This window comes from Momordica charantia, assembly GCF_013281855.1.
Source record: "Momordica charantia cultivar OHB3-1 chromosome 5 unlocalized genomic scaffold, Mcharantia_2.0 BLBB01000005.1, whole genome shotgun sequence".
Lineage (NCBI taxonomy): Eukaryota > Viridiplantae > Streptophyta > Magnoliopsida > Cucurbitales > Cucurbitaceae > Momordica > Momordica charantia.
This window is the reverse complement of record NW_028275163.1, coordinates 22,709,739-22,736,173: the sequence shown is the minus strand read 5'-3', so window position 1 is coordinate 22,736,173 and position 26,435 is coordinate 22,709,739. Positions and strand designations below refer to the sequence as shown.

General features: G+C 33.7%; 2 protein-coding genes across 4 annotated transcripts; one reads left to right on the top strand and one right to left on the bottom strand.

The window, feature by feature from the left end:
* The first annotated feature begins 1,883 nt into the window (after positions 1–1,883).
* Positions 1,884–4,286, top strand: LOC111014339 (growth-regulating factor 4). The gene is made up of 4 exons (XM_022289027.2): positions 1,884–2,452; positions 2,667–2,855; positions 3,102–3,432; positions 3,632–4,286. The coding sequence occupies exons 1-4, from the start codon at positions 2,233–2,235 to the stop codon at positions 4,137–4,139; spliced, it is 1,248 nt and encodes a 415-aa protein (XP_022144719.2). The 5' UTR covers positions 1,884–2,232; the 3' UTR covers positions 4,140–4,286.
* Positions 4,287–6,761: 2,475 nt separating this feature from the next.
* Positions 6,762–23,816, bottom strand: LOC111014301 (1,4-alpha-glucan-branching enzyme 2-2, chloroplastic/amyloplastic). 3 transcript variants are annotated; one of them, XR_002601816.2, is made up of 23 exons: positions 23,540–23,816; positions 23,048–23,208; positions 21,398–21,648; positions 19,641–19,739; positions 18,463–18,505; positions 17,322–17,381; positions 17,080–17,160; positions 16,014–16,130; positions 15,526–15,609; positions 14,599–14,720; positions 14,320–14,439; positions 13,716–13,845; positions 13,421–13,531; positions 12,998–13,126; positions 12,273–12,376; positions 11,625–11,769; positions 10,605–10,752; positions 10,355–10,455; positions 8,968–9,045; positions 7,947–8,102; positions 7,721–7,795; positions 7,350–7,642; positions 6,762–7,207 (listed from the first exon to the last, which is right to left on the bottom strand). XR_002601816.2 is itself a non-coding variant. In XM_022288978.2 (22 exons), exons 1-22 carry the CDS (start codon positions 23,664–23,666, stop codon positions 7,484–7,486), a joined length of 2,601 nt encoding a protein of 866 aa, XP_022144670.1. In that variant the 5' UTR covers positions 23,667–23,816; the 3' UTR covers positions 6,762–7,483. The 3 variants fall into 3 exon arrangements, 2 of the variants coding, with proteins under 2 accessions (XP_022144670.1, XP_087979907.1); XM_022288978.2 differs by having other exon boundaries at positions 6,762–7,642; XM_088123781.1 differs by lacking the exon at positions 12,998–13,126 and having other exon boundaries at positions 6,762–7,642.
* Between the last annotated feature and the right edge of the window lie 2,619 nt (positions 23,817–26,435).

Below are 26,435 nucleotides of genomic sequence, written 5' to 3'. Positions count from 1 at the left end.
CTTCACAACTCCTTTTTTTTTTATTATCATTTTTTTTCATTGGGTTTTGGAGCTCACGTCAAAATAAAATACAAAACCGACCTTCTTTTTTATTTCTTTTATTTTAATTACCATTAATACTTCTGTTAGCCAATATATATATATATATATATATATATATATATATATTTTATTTCCCAACTTCAAGAGAATATCTCGATTTTTTAAAACTAATATATAGTTTATTGTATGTACTTGGGAAATGTGGCGCATATATATGACATATAATATATATGTAATGATATTCAGAAAGTAGAAAAAATTGATTCAAATTAATGTCCATCAACCTAGCTAAACATAGTGTTATATATATATAATAAGACATATATTTTAGATTTTAGATTTTATTGTTTTGTGTAATTTTAGAGTTTGAAATATTTTGATTGGTTTCATTTTGACTTCTTTTAGTTATTTTTTTATTGGCTTAATTAAATAACTTGAAACTCAGTTTTTGGAAAATAATAATAATAATAATAACAACTAAAATGAGATTTAAACTTAAACATAATGAACATAAAAATGTATAGATTATAATAAAACTAGATTAAATTATCATTCCTAGTTGAACTTGATTTCAAATAGATGGGTGTAATTTTCAGTATCATTATAAATAATTTTGAATATAAGTTGGTTAATTCACTTGAAATTTCTTTATCATATTATCATATATTAGCAATGTTTTAATGTGATGTGTGTTTTCTTTGGACGTACGAAAGAGATGAACTAATATTCTAAGTTGATTGTATTAAAGTTTTAATTGGGTATAAAATAGAGAAAATAAAAAAATTTGGATAAACCAATTATAAATTAAAGGTGGTCTAGCTATATATACACACATTCAAAAATTTTAATCTATAAAACATATGCCTATTTCACACCAACATATTTTTTCATACTTACCTTAAAACATAACCCACCGACGAAGAATTCGAAGATTCCATATCTGGAAAGCGCCTACATCTAATGGCTTACACCGTTGTTCTCGTTTCGACTTAATAGTAATGAACCAATTGAACTTTCACATAACTTATAACAAGTACCAACATATCATATAATATCATATATTTCTCTCTGTCGAATCTAAAGAAAATGTGTTACATAAGAAACTTGAGTACGAGATCAGAGCCAACCAAATTATATTAAAGCATAACAAAACTTCGAAATTCAAACTAAATAGAAGCCATCTCTAAACCATAAAAAATAATAAAAATTTAAATTCTTGGGGACAAAAATGTCAAGAACAAAGATATAAGAAAGAGTAAATCCAACCAAAAGTGTTAAGAAAAATGTGAATGGTAGAAACTAGAAAGTTCATAAGAGTAAAAGCTAAAAACTTAGGTTATGATAGAATAGACCTATGGTTTCAAATCATCTTTCCCCATCTCAATTAGCATTAATGAGAAGGAGAGTATTTAATATTTATAGCATGTTGTTCTCTCCACCTCCACTCCCTCTCACTCGAAACGTCGATCTTGATAGAAATATCGAGATCTCAATTTTATAGAATATAAAAATAAAAAAATTCATAACAAATAAGCATTTCATCCTTTATCCATCCTTATGGATTTTTTTTTTGTACTATGAAATTATCGATTTATTCTTCAGGAACGATATGAAAATATCGACAGAAATTTAATATCGAAGAAATGGTAACTTAATTTTGTTAAAAAAATGCATTAACAAATGGAGTTCCCAAAGCAAAAGAGAGAGACAGAAAAGACTGCAGGTTCTCTCCTCTCTCTGGTTATCTACTTCTTCTACTTGTTTGTTTGAGTATATCACTTAAAAGAACAGAAAAAAAAAACAAACAAACAAACAAATTTTTTCCTCAAATCTCTCTCTCTATGTTTTTTCTCTCTCAACTGTCTTGTCTGACTGTCTTTTTCTCAAGTGCCCTCCAAAACAAACTTTGTCAGACACAACAGAACCTAACCCTCTCTGTTTTCTCTCTCTGTCTCTGTTTCTTCTCTCTCTCTTCTCTTTAAGAATAGAGCCAAAAAACACACAATAAGGCCACTGCTAAAGCTTTTTACACACTTTCTCTGAAAATACCCATTGAAGTTTTGAACCCACCAACATATTAAAAACCCAACACAGCCCTTACACTCTGCAATTAACTCCTCTCTCTGTTCTCTCTCTGTTTTCACTTTTTTTTTTGTTCTTTTTTTTCTCTTTTTTGCCCTCTGTCTCTCAATGGACTTTCATCTGAAGCAATGTAGAAACCTGGGGGAGTCAGAACAACAACATTCTGGAAAGATATCCAAGTTTCTTGCTGAACCCTCTGCTTCTGCTTCTGCCCTTTCTTTGTTTGTACCTGATTCCGACTCCAAAACTTCCTCTTCTACGATCTTGTCAGCATTCCCAGATTATTCAACTTCTTCCACCACTGCTACTGCTGCTGCATTACCAAACAGTAAGCTTAAAAGAAAAAAGAAAAAAAAGAAAAGAACTTTTTTTTTTTTTTGGTGTCACATGGTTTATTTTGTTGCTCATAAAGCTTGCTTCTTGGAATATTGGGCAGAGTTTCTGCATTTGGGTTTGGGAAATTTTGCTCAAATTTGGGTTTGGGTTTGGTTTGATATTTGAGTATTGGATATTGATTGATCTCTTTTGTTGGTTTGTTTTAGGGATGTGGGGGTATTTCAGTGTGGCTCAAAGGCAGGAGCTTGAGCTGCAGGCTCTCATTTTCCGGTACATGGTGGCCGGCGCCGCCGTCCCGCCGGAGCTCCTCCACTCGATCAAGAAGAGCCTCCTCTCCTCCACCCCCTTCTTCCTCTACCACCCTCTTCAACATTTTTCTCACTATCCCACTTCTTGTAAGAGCCTTTTTCTTCCTTTTATGCATCCAATTTCAACTTCTTTTAACTCTCATTTATAATAAACACAGCATTTTGATCTTGTAGATTGAGGTTGTTTTTACTTTTTGCTGTCACTAACACAGGGGAAGCCTAAACTTTACCCACAAGGCAAAAAATTCAATAAATTATTACAGAAGTTTTTAGTTTTTAATTTTTTGTTGTCGTTAATGGGGTTTTGTTTAAAATAATTATGGGATATTTCAGTATTGCAAGCAGGGTACTGGGGCAGAGCCGCCATGGATCCGGAGCCCGGCCGGTGCCGGCGAACCGACGGCAAAAAATGGCGTTGCTCCAGAGACGTGGTCGCCGGGCAGAAGTACTGCGAGCGCCATATGCACCGCGGCCGTAACCGTTCAAGAAAGCCTGTGGAACCCACCACCGCCGCTACCGGAGCCGGAGCCGGCGGCGGCCATCTCGGTTCCAACACCAACCGTGTTAGTGGTCGGGCTTTGCTGACTGCGGAAAGTGGGAATGGGAATTATTTCTCCCTCTCTGGACAATCCCCATCCGTTGATCTTCTCCATCTCAATCAACGGTCAGATTTCGTTTGGGCCCCACTGAAAAATTTTGTCCTCTCACGCTTTAGATTCTTAAATTGTACAGACTATTTTCCCCAACCATTAACTTTCTGCCTAATAATGCTTCTTTTCAATTCAATGTCCCCTTTCTTTTTTCTCAATCACTTTTATTTATTCGATTTTTTTTTAAATTTTTGCTTTTTTCGTTAATTGCAGTGGCTGCTCTGATTCTCTGCCGGAGAATAAGAATTTCTATGAATCCCATAAGGGAGGCTCCGCCGGCGACGGCGACGGCAAATCCGATGGCCACATTTTGAGGCATTTCTTCGATGATTGGCCGCGGTCCGACCACGGCAGAGTTAGCAACAACAGCCAACAACAAATGAATTCCGCGTCCGCTTCGACCACTTCCCTTTCGATAAGTGGGAACCCGTCGATGTCGTCCGACGTGTCGTTGAAATTGTCCACCGGGGGAAGCTCCGATCAAGTCCCCGGTGGCAGCAGCGATGGCTACCGTATTGTTCATCAAGAGGGCAACGCTGATCGAGAGCAGGTGCAGTTGAACTGGGCGGCAGGGTGGGCTGCCACGCAGATGGCGTCGATGGGCGGACCGCTGGCGGAGGCGCTCCGCTCCTCCGCTAATTACGACTCGTCGTCGCCGACAAGTGTGCTGCATCAGTTGCAAAGAGCAACCACCTCGGAAGCTAGCTTTATTAGCACTTGAAATGTTGCAACTTCTAATTTGCATTTACATGACCTATAATACTTTGTTTGTTTCATCAATGCTTCTAATTTGGTTGCTTTGGATAGTTAATTTATGTTGCTATCTGTAAAAAAGAAAAAAGAAAAAAGAAAAATTCAAAGTTTCAAACATGTCTTAGCTTCTATATAATTTCAGACATGTCCACTTTCACTTACTACCTATTTGAATGTGGTTGGTTGGTTTGGTGAATGATGTATTTATGGTTATTTTCTTGTTATGTTTATGGTTTTACCACTAATTAAATGTATTACATGTAAAAAAAGTGAGTTTGCAAAAAAAGCTTTATTTGATATACTTCTATGTCTTATTAGAAGTGAGTTTAGTTACTAATATGTTTTGTTGTACTATATTTAAAAGTAAGTCTACAAATATTGAGTTACAATAGAATGATCTTAAAGTGATCCTCGATCAATCACTGAAAGTGATTATTCAAAAAATAATTATAAATCAATTTGTATATATATAAAACTTAGTTTTCCAAAAACATGCTTGGGAAGTTAATCCACACACAGCCCCAGTCTCAATCCTACCCGTTAATTTAGTTTTCGTTTTCGTTTGTAACATTGTTTTATTAACTACTTTTGGTGACTTAGTAGTAATTGACATATATTTTCAAACAAGAGGTTGTGAATTCAATTCTCCACCTCACATGCTAAACTAAAAAAAAAGTTAACTACTTAGGTACTTTATTTCTACTTTCTGAGAACCAGTCTTTCTTTTTATTTATTTATTAAATGTGGCTAGAACTTTAGAGGTGTTATTAACAAGTGGGTGATAAAAACACTAAATTTTTTAAAAGCACATTTCATTCTAAAAGTAGAAAAAGTGAAATAAGATCACTTACAAACAAACCCATTAATTTACCGTAGCTTAATTATATTTTTTTAATTTTTATTTTTTAGAAAATAATAGCGTAGCTTAATTCGTGGGCCAATTGTGTGTGTGTGTGTGTTTTTTTTTGTTTAAATATAACATCACAAACATGGGGTTAGCATCCAAGTGATTTAAACTAAACAAAATGTAGTAAAAAAAATTTAGTGGACCTCTTGATTTGATTTGTTGACAATTAATAAAATTTTAAGGATAAAGTAGGGTGGTAAAACTGGAAATTATGTAAACAAACAACCCTGCAAATAAACTGCAATGGGGACATTATTTTAAGGATAAAAAGCAATGTTGAAAGCTTATAAATTAAAGAGAACACAAAAACTCTTTTGATGCTTTGTATTTTGTAATACCTTGATATCTACCTTCAAAACAAAAGTAAAAATTTAATTGATCACAGTAAAAAAAATGTAAAAGATTAAAAGAAGTTTAAAGTTGAGATCTATTTAGTTCCTAAAATTTTAAAAAGATACTTTTGATCCCTGAAATTTGAAAAAATGTTCTAAATAATCCCTCAGCACCTTCAACCATTAGTGTTAACTAATTGTAAAAGGATTTGGAAGTAAACTTCAATGGCCAAAAGTATATTACAAGGTTGCTCTAACTTTTTAACTTTTACGATGATGTCTAATAAGTTCGTAAACCTGACTAGTAAAACGTGTCTAGTAATTCATTGAACTTTCAATGATATCTCTAATTGGTCATTAAATTTAAAAGATATTTAGTAAATTCCAACTTTCAATTTTGCCTAATAGATCTTTGTACTAAAAGATATTTCTTAAAATTCAGACCTACAACTAAATTTTGTATCTTAGAGCTAATTGAACTTTCAATTTTATCTAATAAGTTCTTCAATTTAAAAAAAGAAAGAAAAAGAAATTATAATGGGACAATTTAGATATAAAATTGAAAATTTTAAGAACCTAGGTAACACTTATTAAAATTTAAAATCCTAATGAACACAACTTTAAAAGTTTGAAAACCTATTAGATGTCACCAAGAGTGTTCACAGGGTGGGGGCAAAAACGATGAAGCCTTCCCCGTTCCTGTTCCCGTCCCCATCCCTCCAAAATTTCCCACAAAATTTTGTAGCGATCAAGGCATAGATTCCCACCGAGAAATAATTCTCCACTTATTATTGTTATTTTTTAAAATAATTTTTCAATTAATAATTCTTTTAAAAAGAAGTTTCTAGTTAAATGGTAATTTCAATCTCTACAGATAAAGAAATAGGAAGACCTAGGATGTAGAAGATCATAACATGAGTGATTGATTTGACAGATAGCCACCTACCTAAGAATTAATTTCTTAAGTATTTTCTTGAAAATCAAATGTAGTAGAATCAGATATTGACTCGTGTAATTAGTCGAGGTACAAACAAGCTGACCCACCCTCACGATCATAAAAAAAAAAAGCATTTACATGGTTAAATCCTCCCCACCTAAAGAAAAAAAAAACTTAGTGAATTCATACATATATATATAAAATAGGAGGGGACAAAATTTCGCCCACCCCATCTCGCAAGGAGGCTAAATGGGGATCCCCATCCCATTTGGGGCGGGTCCATGAACACCCCGTCAAAATCCAACAACTAAACTTGTAATTCAACCCGACCAAAATTAGAGTAACATAAATGACTCACCTGGATTTGAATCTCTACCATTAAATAATAATGTTGATGGGTGTGCAAAATCCAAATAATAAAAAGGAAAAAATATATATATATCCAACCTCCCTCTCAGTCTCCTCTAGCCATTTTTCCAGCAGGCATCACACACCCACATGGAAGTATATCTTTACTGAAATACGAAGTGTCAGAGCAATAATTAAAATGCCCTTGCAGAACAGTCACGTGGGGTTAAATGGCATTGTATTTGTACCACTCAAACAAAAATTTCACAACTAATAAATCTCTTTACTTAACTCTAAGGAAACAGCATTTTTAATTTTATGACTTCAAGAGAAGGTGAAAGAAGTGGCGCTTACTGTGTCTTAGAATTCACATCCACAGCCACAGGCATTCTTTCATGGCGCCATCGCCATGGCCGACTCTCTACGCCCATCTCATTATAATTTAACCATGACTTGGAAACAGTTTTATTTACACGCTCTACTATACAAAGAAAAGTTTCCAGCTCCGGAATCTGAAACCACCAAATATAATTGCCATGAAATTATTAATAGGAAAGAGGCAAAACATCTATTGATCCTCTCTGGTTTTCTTGCTTTTTACCACGCAAAGGCCAAATGAAATCCATTGCATAGAATGAAAACGTTATACTATACCTCTGTTAGCTGCTGTATCCAATTTTACCTAGAAAGATTCCGGGGGAGCCATTACGTGTCATTCGAATCCAGCCATCTTCACTTCATAGTTTACTTCAGGTACATGAGTGGAACCATCTTCACCGTCAGAAACTCTAATCCAATGAGGTTGAGGTCTTGGCATTGGTCTCGGTCTCGGTTTTGGTTTCGCCCTCTACAAGCTTGGAATCATCTGATGCAAGAGCATAGACCACGGCTGTCCTAGAGGGAGCATATATTAGGAAAGAACGAGGCCGGTCATCATAGTTTCCTTCCTGCAGAAACAAATATATGAATCTAAATATTCTGCAGATCAATCTATTTGAAAAGCAGATCATAAGAGACTATCTCACGATTGAGAAGTATTCGGCCGAATGATCTAGGCGACTGAACCCTCCAAATAGCAGATCATCCGAGTCCAAGATAATCTACAACAATGAAAACAATGCCACTTTATTTATAGAATTTGAACACAGATTATGACTTATGAGAGCAGGAGAGAAGGGGAAAAGAAAGGATATTACTTCCAAAAAAGTGTACAAGCCACAGTGCCAATGTTTAATACTGTGCATACTATACCTTGTATTTTCCTGGCTTTAGGCAGCCCACTCGGTAGTCGTAATAGCTGTTACTCCAATGGAAATTGAAAACAAAAACCAGGTCCCCCCTTTCGAACACAATAACTTTATCTGCTTCATTCTTCCGGGAAACATATTGATGTTCAGAAGTCATGAACTGCAACCAAAAACCAGTTGATGTTTATAATGGAGCCAAGCATGGTTGGTTATTACAGATTTACGAGCACATGAAAGTCAGAGCAGAGAGGAAAAAAAGGAAACTTCGAAGTTATGATAAAAAGATATTATTAAGACAATTTAAGCAGACAAGAGATATATACGCCAATCAAATGAAGTTTTCCACTCTGCACAACACTCTGGTGGCAGAAGACAAACTAGATCAAATCATCAAATTTGTAGAGAAATATTTAAAAATATATATTAGGTTAGATAATATCTACAACAATTATAAAAACACAATTTAACAACTTAAGATGCCAATCTAGATGTTTCATTACAATTCCCATAGCAGAAGACACCGGATTAAAATATAAACCATCAAATATGTACAGAGACAATTTTTCGATTTATAAAATGTACAAGATTTGGAAAAAAAACACAATCTCATAAATGTAGACACCATAAGTTTTTACCGCTTTACACAAACTATAGTGGCAGAAAACAAATCATCACATTTGTACAGAACCAAATTTTTAGGGTTTAGGATGGACCAATATTTTACTAAAAAAGGAGCAGCAAAGGAGTAGGATCCAGGTTGAGACAATAGAGACACCTTTAATGAGAACAATGAGAGACCCTGTCATTTACAACATCGAAAAAGACATACACAAATTTGTAACACTTAACTAAGACCCTTTGACCTTTGTTATAACCTTGGACCGAGTGACCATTTAAAGCATAAATGATTTTTTACAAGATAACAGGCACGCAGTCATTGGATGGATTTTGAATTTTATAATCCAGGAACTTCAATAAATGTCTAAGATATTGTAAAAGATAGGCTTTAAAACTGAGAAACTTACCCCAAATGATTCTTCAAGATGCTGCATGGCCTGATCAAATTCTTGCATCCCACGATATCTTAAATAGTCTGCATCTCCCTATATGCACATATGTAACTAAATGTCAGTAAAATATATATATATATATATCAACAGTTCCATTCTTCTAAACTGGAAAAGATTTGGTGATTATGAACTATAATGCATTTCATAAAGTTTTATTAGATGTGTATGAAATGCTTTCCCTTGGAACAAAATATCGAAAAATGAAAAAAAAAACATTTTACAAAACATTAGATACTTTTTTTTAGTACACAACAAGTGGGGGTGAGGATTCAAATTCATGATATTTTGGTCAGAGATAAGTGCCTAAACCAGTTGAACTAAGATTGGCATTGGAACATGTAATTATGTTTATTCCACAATAATTTATATATAAGAATTTGATGCAATTATTTAATCACTAAAATAAACTAAATCATAAATCCTTTAATGCAAAAAATATCATTTAAAATTAAGCAACTGTTTTTTCCCCCAAAAATACACTTGTGAATTTATTTAAAGAAAAGAAAATGAAGGCTTGAAAGAACATTTCCATGCTCATGAGAAAAAAGGTAATTTCTATGGTGGCATCCAAAAATTTTTGGATGCCTGCGAATGGGATTTTTTTAAAAATTATATATCTATGAGTGTCTATTGCCAACTTATTCACAATTTAACTAATTTCATCATATTACCACTTGACTGTACAATATTTGGTTGTCAAGAAACTCGCGGGACTTTAATATCCTAGGTGGATGACTTAAACTCATTCACCCATTGTCCATCACACTGAATTATGACTTCAATAATTTGAACAAGAATGGTTATTTCCTCTAAGAATACTCGATTAAACTTTCAAACAAAAAATCTGACTAGAACATTGATAAAAAAAAAGTTTGGGAAACTATTTACTACGTTAGAGGAAAAAAGAAAAATGAGAGTCAAGCCTTACTCTGTAAATGATATATTCTTTAATTATACTAGCAAATGACATGGTCAAGAATAGAATTGAAATTCAAGCTATCAGATAATTAAAAAATGTGAATTCTTTCCCCGTCATACTGCAGAAGCCAGTCTATATGATCAGAGTGGTTAAAATCCTTCTGCCTCATCTTTATTTATAATCTAGAAACTTGCTAAACCTTTAGTTTTATAACGCCACATTTAGAAGTTCTAGTCTGATCACCACAAGAATCAACCAAGATTTTAATAATTTGAGTTCTAACATTGTTGTTGTACCAAATATCAGCGTGGGAATCTGAGCCATTAGAACCTAAGGTCTAAACTTCAGACACGTGATGATCACACTCTTCAATAAAATATCGACCTAAATAAGAGAAGAAAATATGAGTTGGCAATCACTCACCAAATCAAATCTACGCCGACATTTATCATAGCTGTTACTGTTTCCAGGAATTATTGCACCACCAGGAAGATGTTGATCGCCCCTTGGAAAATCAATCCACTCTGAAAGAATGATATTAGGCAAAAGATTTTCCAAAGGATAATAGAGCAACACGTTGATAAAACCGTGATACTGCCACATAATGAATGATTTATATGAAATATCATCCCAGCGATATAAAAATGAAAGACAAAGCAGGGCAGTATCTTACCAGGATGTCCAAATTCATTCCCCATGAAATTCAAATATCCTTCTCCACCCAATCCCATGGTAATAAGCCTTATCATTTTATGCAATGCTATTCCACGATCAATTGCAGGAGTTGATGGTCTGTCCAAAGCCATGAATTCATACATGTCCTGGAAAACATGAAATAAGAGACTCAGCAACATAAGTAATCCTCTTTGTATATGCTTCATAAGGTCATTGGAACCACTCTTAATATAAACAAGAAAATTGGCATGAAAGAATGTATGTTAATTTCAAAAGTACAGGTTAATCAATATTTATGTAATCTCTTAAAATCTAAAACCTGTTGCCTTATAAAGTTGGATAAATGGTTGAAGAGGTGAAAACAATAGACGAAAAGTCAACTAGCATTTAAACATATCTATAATTTTTTAAGGTTTCTACGATTATACTCCCTTAACAAAACTTGGATGAGATGTTTAATCACAAAATTTACAATTGGACGAACACTAGCCCGGGTTCTGGACAAATTTACACTGAATTATTAGTTGTTCTACATTCATCCATCTTTCTGGTAGTTCCATTTTGTTTATTTAGTTCTTTGGTAGGGGTTGAGTGTACAATATCATACAAATTCAGCAGCTGGTAGTAAATGCAAAACATTGTTCTTACACAAATTGCATGTCTTCAAATATTCTTGTATTAAAAAATTGCATCTGCTACTCTGCCTTGGGGATTCATTTCCAGGCTTGTAACTTTAAGAAATGTGTAGTCGCCTGCTTTTTGTTAGTCTTAACACAACATGCAATCTTATTGAAAGATAAAATAACATGTTCTATAGTAAATTATAGTCTTCAGAATCTAACATATTTCACACTTATGAAACCTACACAACTTAGTTATTAGCCTGTTGCATGCATCTTAAGAGTGAAAAAGAAGTTGTGGTAAGTTTGAGAATGTTTTCAATAGAAATATTTAAAGATAAATATACTTTCTACTTGCACACTGATGAGAGAACGAGTCCAGGATGATGTTTATTAACCTTGTCCATTAACCAGAATGCAACTGTTTTATCACCAACAAGAGCTTGGTCATGACTTTCTGCATATGCAACGCACTTCTCTAACCACCTTCTGTTAACAAGCGTGTGAACGATATCACCCATTTTCCAGTCTTCATCGCTTTTCCTACGCCATACACAAAATTGGTTAAAGTAGAGCATCTCATAACTTCTTTACGTACATTTAGGGGAAAAAATTCAAAAAATCCTTCACATGGAGGCATTATGCTACCACACTCCCAAATTTGTTTAGTCCAAGAAGAAAGTTTCAAAACGAACCTTCTCTTATTAATGGCAGCATTTTTTTTTTTTTGAAAAATAGCCAGTCAAATATCATATAGGTTATGTCATGCACTCACTCTCAGCCAAGATATAATATAGAGATGTATGACACATGATTTTTGAAGGCGGTAATGCATAAGTTTCTTTGGGAGGGGGGCTTCTCGCCCCCCGGCCCTTAGGCTGTTCCGTTTTGTTTCTTGTGGAATATAATCGTTTCTTATATAAAAAAAAAGAAGTGACAAATTATATAAGAATTATTTTTGCATTTACTCATAATTAAGGCAAAGAACATTTCAATATGTGTTTTTAGCAAATCTGGATAAAGTAGGAGGAAGAAAACAAACATACTTGAGAAGCTCTATCCATTTATCAGCAATGGCCATGTGCAGACGGTAATCAAATCCAATCCCACCATCTTGGACAGGAATGCAAAAGGCAGGCATTCCACTAACCTGAAAAATTAGAATTTTATCTCAATTCTCATGAATAGACAGCAAAACTTAACCACTATAATGGTCAAACCAAGTGTTCCAGCATTCCCATGTCTAAAATTTGAACATTCTCATCAATTTTGAGTGTCAAAAACATCAAATGCGTCCAACACCAACACTCTGTTGGAGTGGAATACCCAAGCTGTGTATCATGCTTGGAATTTTTTTCTCCTCTATGAAACAATCCATTAAAAAAACAAGAATACAAGAGGTAGGGAGGATAAGATATTCTATTTTGATCAATAAAGAAGAATAATGCATGTACAGATTGAGTATGCAAGATAATGCATGTTACCAAAGTAACGAAGTTCATGTTACTGATTCCTGGCATGGAGAAGTGCATCACCTATTTATAGTAGTGAAGTAGAGTTCATGGATGTGTATAAGAATGTAGACATGGATGCAGACACTTAGAAAATCAGATGGAATATAAAAATTACCTATACGTATATGATAACTAAGCACTAAGTTCCTGAAAGGAGTATACGTTATTATCATCACCAACATATCTATAAAGAAAAGAAGGAAAAAAAAAACCTCTGGGTACATAGTGTCACTTTATAATGAATTCAAGAAACATACATCTTCACCAATTGAAACAGCTTCAGGATAAAGCCCATGAATCATATCATTGACCAGCATCAGATACACCACAGCATCTACATCTGTAGCATATCCGAAGTACTCATTGTAGTTTCCAGTAAACTCTACCTAAAGCACACTCAGATAGAAAAAAAAAGTTCTGGTCATAAATCAAAGCACCAACATTACATATTATTATAAATCCTGACACATTGCACAATTGTAGTCAAATAGAGCTAAAATGTGAATTACCATATCAAAAGATAAAAAAGACAGTGAGCTACAGATCTATAGGCAGCGGACTGTGATCAAAATTTAAGAATGTCATTCATAAGCCTTTATTACTAGATTTCTCAAGTAACGAAAGCCTTACACCTCGCCCCATCTTGTAAGGTAAGTTCCCCAACCCTCACCAAATAGTACCTGCAAGCCATGATGAGTGTACATCATTGAGGTCACACCATCAAATCTGAACCCATCAAACTTGTATTCTTCCAGCCACCATCTTGCATTTGATAGCAGATACCTTAGTACCTAAATGAAAGTTACAGATGGATGAAACCTTAGGTTATATCTATATATGAGGTAAATGTAAGGGGGGCAAAAGTCAAGTCCATCCACACACACACACACACACACACACTTGTTCATTGATAATTATTTAAAAAAAAAAATAGAGAATAAGAAAGAAAGAAAGAAAGAAAGAAATAAAACTTACTTCCCAGCTTCCATAATTAAAAAGACGAGAATCCCACATCCAATGATAGCCTCGTGATCCAGAATGAAAGTAATGGCCATCAGTGCCATCAAACATGTTTAGTCCATCCAACACATTCTTTGATGCATGGCTGCATTTGTAATCAGATACAGAACGATAAAGGATAATGGTTTTTTTTAATGAAAAATAGATGAATAAAGAAAAAGAACTTGAAACAAAGAACCAGATAATGGATTTAAATTTATAGCCAAAGATCTCAAAACTGTGGTCGGACCAAACAGTGTAATGAAGATTTTACATTGTATCATATGACCCATTGGAGATCTTTTTTTCCTTCTTGAATACAACTTGCGGGAGTTATAGTTGATGAAAATGATTTTCCCCAGTTTTTTATATGTCATCATTTTAGAAGAAAAGTAGCCAGGAACTACCTAATGCCTCCATATATGCCAGGTGATATAAAAAGACAATTTTTCAATCCTAAAAGATAAAGACTAGGTAACGAATACTAAAGGATAGAACAAAAGAAAAGAAAAGCAATTATCCCACAAAGTAGTGTACTGAAAATAAAATAAAGGATAATGGTCCCTTTTCCCGTGTTTACCTATGAACAATATCCATGAGAACAAGCAGGCCCAGCTCATGAGCTCTATCTATCAAGGACTTAAGTTCTTCAGGGGTTCCACAGCGACTGCTAGGAGCAAAAAAGTTGGTAACATGGTACCTACATTAAAATACGCAAGTTAACAATTGAATCCAGGGAGATACCACACAAAGTGTTGGGAAATAGTTCTGAAAAAGCTGCACATCATTCATTAACAGAATTATACTAAAAACTACAGAAAAATTTAGAAAAATCAGCGTATAATAAACATGAACTTACCCAAAGCTAGCATAGTAGGAATGCTCTTGTATAGCCATGATCTGGACAGCGTTGTATCCGAGCCTCTTAATGCGAGGAAGAACATCATCTCGAAAATTTGCATATGTATTTATAATAGGTTCCTTCAATTCAATGTTAGCATATCAAGACATGAATGAAGAATATTTATACAGTGGCAAAACATAAGGTTCAAGCTGGAAGCTTTTGTTCGTAGTAGAAGAGGAAAGGGAAGGGGATAGGGTTTTGGGTTTAGAGAGAGGAAAAAGGTGAAAAGTCAATTGGATACAAATTTTTTCTATAGAATTAGATAAAACTTTCTTCTATAGCATTGGCTTTCCTTGTGTAATGCTCTTTCAACCAAGATATGTGCTGGTTTCTGGATTTTAAATCTTGTGGTCTTCAAAGGATTTTCATTGTCTTTTGGTGGTGATGTTTGTACAGTTTAAGATGATGGTTTCTATGTTCATAAAGTTTCAGCAGTCTTGAGTTTTGTTGTTAGCAAAACGTAACCAGAAGGTTCTTTCTGGAAAAGTGAAGTTGCTGCCGGAAAGATCGAGTCTTTGCTTTTGCCTTTTGTTTAAAGTTGGTAGCTGGTTTAAGTTTTGTAAGACCGAGTATTTTAAGCAGGGAAGGCATCAGTTCCAATTTTATAAGGAAAACCAAAATTCCAAAGAAGATCAAGACTTTTTCTTGGTTGGTTACTTTAGGGAGATTATACATCGTCGACTTTGTCCAAAGATCTCCAGCCACAACTTGTAGGTCTATTTGGTCAAGCACTTTAAAGTGTTTTTTACACTTTTATGTTACTCCCTCCCAAACATAATTTTGGGAGTGCTTTTAGCATTGAAAATAACACAAAAGAAAAGAAGAATAAGCATTTAAACAGAACGCAGAAATTAACCATCGCAGAGAACAGAAGATGCTTACCGTACTACTCATACCAACATGGCTCTCATAAATTCTAAGTGATTTCGGCTTTTTTGGCTGAGGATGTTGAAATACGTACTTTTCCTTCAATGACAAGAGGCATACAGAAAGTATAGTTTAGTAACACAAAACACTTTGCATCTTCGATATAGAAAGTCATACAATAATAACTAGCTAATAAGCAAGCAATTATCACCAAATAACAATGCAGTAGATAAGGATTTTCTCACCCATGATCTCACTAAACAACAGGGGGAAATTTTAAGATACTAAATTCAATGTCATTAAACTCTTTTTTTTCTCTTTGATAGAAAATATCACTGAACTTTGATTTTTGAAACGCCCTCATGGATTCAAAGTAGGGTAAAATCTAATGTCAATAATATCTTTTCCCCACTATTTATCAATATTTGCAGATATGCAGTTCCAAAAGGTTTTCCATATTGTCTGAATGGTTATAAGACATAAGGTAAACTTTTCTGCCATACCTCTTCTGGTGGATCATAGTATATGCCATTATACGGTATTTCACCAGGAGCCTGTATGGAAAACTTGATCCAAGCAGGAATTGAGTCTTTAATGCCAGAAGGAGTATCCATTCGAATCTACAAGTGACAAAGATCCAATTCATGATGCATTAGAACAAGGTTGTTGATTTTGTGCGTTGCAACATCAGAAAAAGCTTGGTCACTGGCCATCAACCAAAAATGATTATCCGTTTCCTCCATTAAATAAAATATTTGTAACTGAAAGGCGCATAATAGTCTTGTATTCAACTAACTGAAACGGTAAAACTAATCTAATTTAATCAAATCACTTAAACTTTAGGTCTCAGATATTACAAGTCAAACATAAACATGATTTCCTGATTTGCTATTTACAAGAATGCCCTAACTTTATTGTTGAAAATAAGAAGTTAACCCTACATGAAGAAAATTTTAGCTTTATTTGTGATCAGCATTGACTCTTTGCCTTTTTTCTTTTACGTAAAAACTGATTTGGAATATACTTGATTTAGATAGGTTCCTTAAACTGTTTTGTGCATGTATGTACGTACCTATGTGCACTCATTCTGGAGATAGTGAAAATTGTCATCTTTGGGTGAAAGTCCCCAAACCCATAGACGAGCATTGCTTAAATTGTTGTAAACCATTTATTACATATGTTTATTATCAAAGATTCAAAATAACCTCTTACACTTATTTTTCAAGTATTTTTCTCGGTCCTTTTATGTCTTCGTAGAAACAAGACTGAATCTATCAAGTGTTGTACATTGGCAACCTATGCTTCAGATGAATGTTTCAACCTTGGGATTAGTTTGTTCTAGGTCATTTCCCCTTAATGGTGGTAAATGTTATGGAATATCCGTATTTGGTAATTGTTATAAATTCTACTTACTTGTAGGCTTCATATTGGCCAATCAAAAAAGCGATCCAGCAATTTTCTTTCAGTTATTTTAATTTCACATCCATATTTTCAAATAAAAGTCTTCTAGAGGTTTATATCACAATTATTTTTCTTGCATAATTCATACAACATCTTGAGAATAAGTACCTTCACTCGAGAACCATGGGGAATGGCTGGTGAACCATCTGCATTATTAGGCAAAAAAATTTCCCAGACACCAAACTCATTCTGCACATACAAAAAACATAATTTTAAATAGCATTCTACATCCAGAAAGAAAGTACTAAAATGCACAATAAGTATCAAGTTCAGAGAGAGAGAGAGAGAGAGCAAATAAATTTATTAGGATAAACAATGAGGAGTTGGAATCTGCAACAAATATTGCATACCCGGGTCATAATATCTGCATTGGGATTCCAATTGTTGAAGTCTCCAATCAACGCAGCTGACTAAAAGAGTAAAACAAATTATTTTCCTTGATGCAGTTAAAAAAATCTGTCAATGAGAGTTAAAACTGAATTCTCCATTAAATTGGACCTAGGATAGGTTGTTAATAATGTTGTCAGATAACCTTTGGAAGATTCACAGTAAATGCTGTGCCCTTTTTTTCCATCAGTTTGTTGCAAGAGACTGATGAAAAAATGCTGTACTCTTTTTTTCCCAACCGTGAAGTGTGAAACCACTCCCTTTCCAGCAAAATTCAACTGGAAGATAGAGATGGTCGAGGTAGCATCGTTTAAATCTTTTGTAACAAGCACTGTAGTAACTAGCAATGTTCTTATGGAGACAAAAGGTCAAACTAATAGAGTGGAAGTCATTTACAGTCTTGGCATCAGATTTTCTTTGGGAATGAGAAAAATGTAGGTTTCACTTAAGAAATAGTTATACCTTTCAAGAAAAAATCTTACAGTGCCCTCAGAATTTTAGTATATTACTCTTGCGAGTATTCCAACATTATTTAAAGAACTCCACCCTAACATAGCCTTGTTGAAACCCAAGCTTATAATAGCTTTTAAGATTTCCTCCTTTTGAAGATTAGTCTCAAGAACTAGATCTTTGGCTTTTGACAATAAGCCTCCAGAACAGTAGAAATCTGATCCCTTCTTTTCAGAGTAAAGTTTCTTTTCAAAAAAAGCAATTCATCTTCAATATCTTGGTCATTAATTGGAAGTCTTTAATGCTTTGAAGTATTTTATCAACTTATTTCAGTCAATGCAACAATTTATTTATAGATACTATCATATAAAGTAATCTATATTTGTTTTTCTTTACCACGAAACACAAAAAGACAAAAAACAAAAGGAAAAAAGAAAAAAACAGCTCTTCACTGTAATTTAGATACCATTGCATAATTACTACCTTAGCTATTGTTCAGTCAGTATAAAATGTAGTTCAAAGATTTTGCATAAAGTTTCCAATATAATGTTGGATTTGTGGTCTCTGAATAGTTCCTAGGTCTATGCCAAAGCAATTAACTGAACAAGAATAAATGAAAAATTCTAACCAACATTAAGGTGAGGAAAAACTGACCTTGGCTCCTGGTGCCCATTCCCTGTACGTGATACCTGTGGCACTGAAAAAACAAATTGAGAACAAATTTAGAAACCCTACAAGAAGTTGATCATGCACAGTTTAAATGATAACAATGAATAGGAAAAAGAAGGTGGTAGGCCTCCTATTATTAACACAAATATAACGGAAATAGAGTGAGGGGGCAACTAGTGGGTAAGAAGTGTGATGTTAGTGGGGGGTATTTTTTTTGTAGCTAACTAGTAGGTGGGAAATGGGTGCAAACCTAGTGGCTATTTAGAATAGCTGATGTAAGGGGGAGAAGTACTTTTCAGGTGATAAGCTAAGAAATGGGCAGGGGAAGTCTCTAAATTTCCAATAGGCTGGCACTCCTATGTACTCTTTTGAATCTGAAGTGAATTCTATCACAAGGTCTATATGGATGAAATTATTTTAAGATATCTTGAAGCAAGATAGATTTTGGAATGCATCAAAACACCGTTTTCGTTACTTATTAAACACAATATAAATGAAATTAATCAAAAGTAAATATGATGACATTATATTAGGAAACATGGGGTCTGAATATGATGATCGAGTAATAAGAAAAGCTTCACAAAAAATGACGAAAATAATCATATCTACTAGCCTTCAAATGACCATAGGTTTCTGGAATAAGTAGGTTCATGAAAACTATTTATTTGAGCTAAAAAATAACACTTCACAAGACTACAACAGTGACTTTCAGCATCGCCTTTGTCACTTTGGATTGGGAAAAACCTACCTAAGTAAATATACACATCTCGACTCACACTGCTGATTGAAAGAACCAAATATAGAAAATAGAAAATGGTACTCCCACATACTTTAACTGTTGGAAATATAATTTCATGTTTTCCTTATAAATAATTTTTCATATTTTCTGCATACTTTTGGTTTCCTTATTTCCCTGAGATCGCCGAAATATCTATCACCTCTTGCAATCCTTTATTTTCCTAATACAAATATATTCTCCATACAGCAGCAGAAAATGAATAGATAAAAGTTATTGTTCTAAAAGTTCTAATTTTATTACATATAACAATAGAGTCAATCATAAGCTGGTCAAAATCAGTGTTCACACGTGCAGCTGTGGGTGAGGGAGAGAGAGACGGAGAGATAGAAAGATGCAGGCGACATATAAAAACCAATAAAGTTACCTGCGTGTGAAACCAAACTTTTCATAGCCACGAGAGAACGCCTCTAAACCACCTTCATTCCGGTCAATAGCCTCCCTCATCCTTATGTACTGTCCATATCTAAATACATGTAGAAATGGTTAAACTTTGGATCCAACACTATGAAAACGAACAAGAGAAGGATTTTATGCAAGGATAATTATAAAAGGGATATGAAAGATCCCTCACATTCGACATCACTGGATTCTACAAGGAGCCATACAAAACTAGAAAAAAATTAAATTGTTTTTACTATTTCATATTTTATACGAAGTAGACACCTAATATATAACTTATAAGCAGTGCCAACCTACGTGGAAGAATGGGTGGTTAAACAAGAAAAGGAAACCTAATTCTAGGAATGAAGTCATGCATGTAAGGAGGGGGAATACCTCCTATAGAACCAAATATATTACAGATCATTTGTCTTAATTAAGCCCAGTATAGACATCAGATCTTCAAACTGGACTCTAGGAAGGATCAACACCCGGCATTAATAACCCAACACAACAGCACCAATGCGATAAGTTCTTTTCTAACACTTTTTATAAATAAAATAATTGATTAACTTGATGTGATCTGGAAGGAGGAGAGCTGGAGAAGCACGGAAAAGAAAAAGGGCAGAATAGAGAGAATATTATGTAATTGGAAAAGCTATTGAAGGTTCAGATGAAGAAGAGTTTAGTGTCAATTTGGCTCCATGTAGAAGTTGTTGAGGCATAGTCGAGAAGGTATTCGTTCATCCCCTTTCCTATAATAGAGGTTGGCTTCTCGCATCCTTTGCTATCATTTATAATGTCCGGTTAAAGAGAAGGATAATTTTCAGAGGTGTAGACTAGTCTTCCTTTGAGTATTCTCCACAATTTTTTTTTTTTTTTTAATTTTTCATTTCTGGAGCCGCTTCCGATAATTGCCTTATTTTTTATGCTGAGCTTCTGTGGTTTTAATTTTTATAGTGAGACCTCTCTTTTGTACTCTCATTTATCTTATGCGTCTTAACGTATGCTACCTTTGTAAGAGGGAGCAGGAGTACCATTTATCCATGCACTGCTGTGTCCCTTCTACATGAATTTCAGTCTTTTCCTAAGAATGCTTCCTGCAACCCTGAACAAATCCTGAGAGATCATTCTTTCAAATGAAAGGCAAAGACCTTAAGGAAAATGCTACTATGGGGACTATTTGGAGAATTTTCCTTGAAAGAGATGAGACTTTTCAAAGATGCTTCTAAAGAAAGTGAAGAAACTTGGTTCTTATGTACTTCAAAGTCTCTTTGCCAAGTTCCTTCAAGATTCTTTTCGTAATTATTTCTTTTTATTAATATTAGATGGATGGTGACAGAAACCAAAGAATGAAATTATATTGAAAGGATAAATATAAAGTACAATAACACTCCCCAAGTATCCGAGGTACTTAGAGGTTAGAACTTCCTTCTTGAGCTCACCCAGGCCTAGACCAACTAAACTATTGTCCACCTTTATCTCCTCCCTTTGCTTCCATCTGTAACCAACTCCTATTAACAAACTCCTTGGCTAATCACTAATAGTCCCTTAATATTCTAACTATTTCCAACTTCTACCCTAATGGTATTCCCATCAAATGAATTTTCAGAATCCCATTGGCTTCATTCAGTTTGATGCCTTATTGGTCAATGTACTTCTTTTAGGTGTAATGGAAGTGTTTTATGTCAGAAGAGTGTGGAATGAAGTTATAAGCTATAAAGAATGACAGAACAAACTCACCGGTAATCAATATGTTCTTTGTGACCTAACAAAAATGGATCTATTTCGTAGATTCTCTGTCCAGTGCCAGGTGGAGGAATGGACCTCACAATGGTTTCAGCCTTGTTACTTTGTGAAGGAATTGATATCTCCTCCAATGGTGCTTGATCACCATCAGCATTATCTACTACCAACGACTGAAGATCTTGATCTGTTTCTTCCTTCGTCTTCTCGTCAGCTTCTATTGTGTGACTATCTACATCATGAAGCACCTGAAACCAAGATACAAAAATATAAGAAGGAAATGATTGAGAAAATAACTGATGTGACAATGAATATAAACATGAGTATAAAGACAAAAGTATAGGCGTCAAGTAAATAGAACCAACCAAGCTACAACCATAAGATAAAAGCTATCCTTATGAACGTCCTTAGAAAGGAAAGCGCAAGTCCAGCCGGCTGCTTTCAGTATCTCTCCTTTTTCTTTTGGGAGAAGAAAGGCTAGAAATAGGTAATTGGAATTTGGATGGGCCTTGATAATAGATAAATTTACCAACAGGACTAATGCAGGGCATGGAACAAATAAAACAAAAGCCAAATGGCTGATTTTGTTGAATTGACTCTAAAATGTGTTGGGGGAATTAATATTCTAAGTATCAACCTTAGAGATTTTAAACATCTCACCTATAGTTAGAACTATATCATACAATTCAAAGAAGTTACCAGAAAAATTAATTATGTATGATCCTTAAGAATTCGAATTCAGTAAGACTTTTTATATAAGAAAAGTATTTTATTCACGTGAATGACATATACAAAAAACTTCACAGGTCTAAAAACAGCTTTCCAATTCAAAGGAATCGAAGAAGGAAAATAGTTACATAAAGCTTTGGAAGAAGAACTCCAAAGAGAAGGCCGAGAAGCTAAAAGAACCTTAAACTCATCTTGAAAGGTTCTTCTATTCCTCTCAAGCTAAAAGAACCTAAGAATAGCTTTAACCTCAGAACCAAATGACCAAAGCTTCCTAGTGAGATTGGTGAGACCACAAATGAGAGGATGCAACATTCCAAAGACTGATCTAGCGAAAGCTAAGTCAATAATGAACAATCCATTGAAAGAGCTTCCACCAAATAATTGAGAGAAAGACCACTACAAATATAAGCAGACAGCACTCACAGCAAGAATTACAAAGAGTATACGTATTTGGTTATAGGTGGCAATTAGACTATTTCTCTTGAACTTTATCATTATTGTTAAAACCCCCTTCGACGATAGTCCAAACAAATACTTTAATTTTCTCAGGATATCAGCAATTCAACTGCATAAAATTATTTTACTACTAATGGAAGACACCTGCGTGACTGCGTCCACAATCTCACTATCATTTAGAATGGAAGACCATCTAACAAAAGGTTTGTCTTCTATCTCGTAATTGGATTTCTACCATTGCAATGCAAAATAATAATATCCACCAGAATGAAAAATAGCCTTTTCCTGCTCATTCCACTCTCGTAAGCTTCTTTTATACCATCACATTTCCATGCAATATCCCCGTGGACCCCGTCCCTCCACAATGCACCTTCACCGGTCTAAAATCTAAAATTCAGCTTAAGTTAAACTTAAAGCTAACAATCTCAGTAAAACCAAGAGCAGAAATATCATATCACTAACCTGAGGATCCTCTGAGACTGTGCCAGAAATTCCGGACTGGCCAGCCAAAGGCGAAGGGCCATCGCTTTGGCTCCCAGGAATCAGGACCTTGTCAGATGCAGCAGTTGCAGTCGATAACACGGAATCAGAATCATAAGAAGACTTGGTTGCAACGATCTTCCCTGCAAACAAGAATCAATCCAACTCCATATAAAGAAGAACAAATCTCCAAAAACATTGTCATCAATTTCGCAAGTACGAGCTGAAGTTCATTAACCACTGATCTGTTTACAAGTCCACTTAAACAAACAACAGCATCAAATTTCCAACGCCAGTGATCCAACTCTAGACTTAAAATATACCTTTCCCCAAGAAAACGCACATAAACGACATTCTCCAGCAAAAAACAATAATCAAACAAGAAAATCAACTGGAGCTCCGGGAGCACACATCTTAGAACAGAGTAAAGGATTATGGAGAAGGAAAATGCAAAAGTGAAGTGAGTGAGTATACTAGCAGACGAGTCCTTCCTGGTGAAGAGAGACAGCGGCATCCTCCTGTCGCCATTGAAGGTGGAGTCGGAGCACTTGCAGAGCCATGGAACTGCCGGGAACCGAATCCCGGGGATCGTGTAAACCATTTTCCGACGAGAGAAAAAGGAGAACCGGCGAAATTGAATGAGAGGAAGGTGATGAAACAGCGTGAAGAGAATTCAGAGAGAAGAAAAAGAAAAAAAAAGGTTTGTGTGTATTTTGAGTATTGAATTCACTGACTCACAGAAATGGGGAGAGGCAAATGAACGGCGCGAAAGAGAGGGAGAGAGCGGAGGAGAGATGGGATGCCACGTGGATAGTCATGTTACGCGGGTCCCACTTATAGTTTCAAGTTTCAAGTTCCAAGTCCAACTCTCTTTTCGTGATTCTAAAAGCTTTTTTTGGGTTTAAATATTATTTTATTTATTTTATTCCCGAACCATCTATTTTAGTCTCTTTTTTATCTTTACAATTGCAATTTTAATTTTTATTATGTTGAATTTTAATTTATTTTAATCTATTGGTTTGTTTTCTTCAAGGTACATTTATAAGATTCAAGGTACATTAAAAATTCTTTAATAGAAAGTCATGGTTGCATTTTAAACAAATATATTAGGTATGGTGTCGTGTTGAAACTATAATTGAGAAAAATGAGATTAAAAATTAAATTAAATGACCAAAATTTTCGTTTTCTAAAACTATAGAACCAAAACTAATATTTTGAGAGTACATTGACCAAGAGGAACCAAAATTTAATGTACAATAACTAAAATAAATATTTTGAAAGTATATTGACCAAAATGTACCAGAACTAAAAGTACAAGTATGAAAATAGTATTTTAACTTTGTTTATTTTAGCATTGGTACGCTCCAAACGTCCACCTTAATCACTACATTTATATAAAATGAAGATTTTGATCTTCGTTTATAAATTTTTAACACATTTCCATTTAAATCAATACTATTATGATCCTTAAATTTTGAAGTGTCCGTTTTAATTTCTATATTTCCGGGGTGTTCTTTATTTGGTAAAATTTTGATATACTTTTGTACAAGATATAATTTTGTTATAAAATTATTACTGCATTTCAATAAATTTATTGAATGTACCGTTATACTAAAATGGCAATATAAATAAATAAAATAATACATGAACCATAAACCATTTTTTAAAGTATATAAAAGGAAACTAAATGTTGGAAAAATACATGAATTAAAATAAACAAAATTTAAAAATATAATTATCAAAATGATTTTTTTCAATTTAATAATTATAGAGTAAGAACCTCCCTGCATATTAAACTACCTCGTCCATTTAAGTTATGCTCCAATCACATCACAATAAAAAATGGAAAAAAAATAGATCAACCTAAATATTTAAATAAAAAGAGCCAGGAAATAAATAATAATAATAACTTGTTTTGATGAATTTTCTAGGACCGCTGAATGAGGGCCCACGTGCCACGTGGGTACGTCGTCGTTTTACGAAGATTAGGAACGAATGGCTGTGAATCTGAATCTGTGACCGTTCGTTTGTTACGTGTGTTCCTTCCTATCCTCTCTCTCTTACTTTTTTTCCCTTCTCTCTCTAACATGAGACGTGAAACCGTCCAAAATAGATATTATATTGAATCTAAATTAAAAAGTAAATTTAATTGGAAATAAAATTTTATATTAATTTAAATTGAGTTGAACTCCAAAGCAAATTATTATAAATATTGTTCGATTGCGTATGGAATAATCATCGCATATATTATAACGATCAGAATCTTATAAACTCAATCAATTAAAAAATTATGCCTCAAGATCTTTCTACTAGAGGAATAATTAATTTTAATTATAATTATTAGATTAAGAAATAATGACGGATTGAGATGGAAGAGAAAAGTTTGCAATATTTATTTTTTATTTTTTTTGTTAGTACCACATTTATTTTTTGAGTCTAAAGATTCGAACCTCCCACCTTTTAATTGATGATATGAAATAATTAAAAGAATTAATGTAATTTCTAACTAGATGAATAATTATTAGATGGGTTATTTATTTTCTTATTGGTAAAATGGAGGAGAGTAAAAAAAGTAAATCGTAAAAAAAATATATTTATAGTTTGTTTTGAAAATAACGTAATTTTTAGGGATGGTTGCAAATATGTCAAAAATATTTAGTAAAATTAGTAAAATAGCAACCATATTTAGTTTTTTCAAATATAGCTCTAAAAAAATAAGGTCCAATTTTAAAATGACAACTTTACACAAATGATATACATATATACATATGTAATATATCTATAATGTATTTGACTACTGATATATATGTATGCATGTGTAATATTTATATGATATATATTTAATATACTATGTGAAATTTTTTGCTATATTTGAACATTAAAAAATAGGTGACATATTTGAAAATACACAAAATATTTTTGCTATATACCCTAATTTCTCTAATTTTTATTTATTTATTTTTTGACAGCATCACTTTTCATTTTACACCAATGTAATTTGCAACAAAAATTATAAAAAAATATTTATGTGGTCTTACTTGATATGTCAAAATCAATAAAAAAGTAATATCACCCAATATTTTTTGCAAAAAAAAAAAAGGAAAGAAAAGAAAAAAAGCCCCACCCGACTTACCTTGATTGGAAAAAAGACAAAAAGTGTGGATGAAAATATTAAAGTCGTTATATTATTTATTATATTTCTATTAGTGGATCATGTCATAAAAAGTGCACGTTTTTTAGTTCAATGAAATATAGAAGTGAAAAAAAAAATGTAAGACTACACATTTTTATAGATAAAAAATTTGAATATTCATAGCTTATTTATGATGTTATATAAATAGAGTTAAATTGAAAAGAATTCAGATTTGTC

Bases quoted from the DNA above. Each gene is read 5' to 3' on its own strand.
- LOC111014339 (XM_022289027.2), top strand. From the start codon at position 2,233: ATGGACTTTCATCTGAAGCAATGTAGAAACCTGGGGGAGTCAGAACAA. The intron at 2,856-3,101 runs GTAAGAGCCTTT...GGGATATTTCAG, and splicing joins TTCTCACTATCCCACTTCTT to TATTGCAAGCAGGGTACTGG. The intron at 3,433-3,631 runs GTCAGATTTCGT...CGTTAATTGCAG, and splicing joins CTTCTCCATCTCAATCAACG to TGGCTGCTCTGATTCTCTGC.
- LOC111014301 (XM_022288978.2), bottom strand. From the start codon at position 23,666: ATGGTTTACACGATCCCCGGGATTCGGTTCCCGGCAGTTCCATGGCTC. The intron at 19,740-21,397 runs GTGAGTTTGTTC...ACATGTATTTAG, and splicing joins AAAGAACATATTGATTACCG to ATATGGACAGTACATAAGGA. The intron at 17,382-18,462 runs GTCAGTTTTTCC...TTACTCTTTTAG, and splicing joins AATGGGCACCAGGAGCCAAG to TCAGCTGCGTTGATTGGAGA.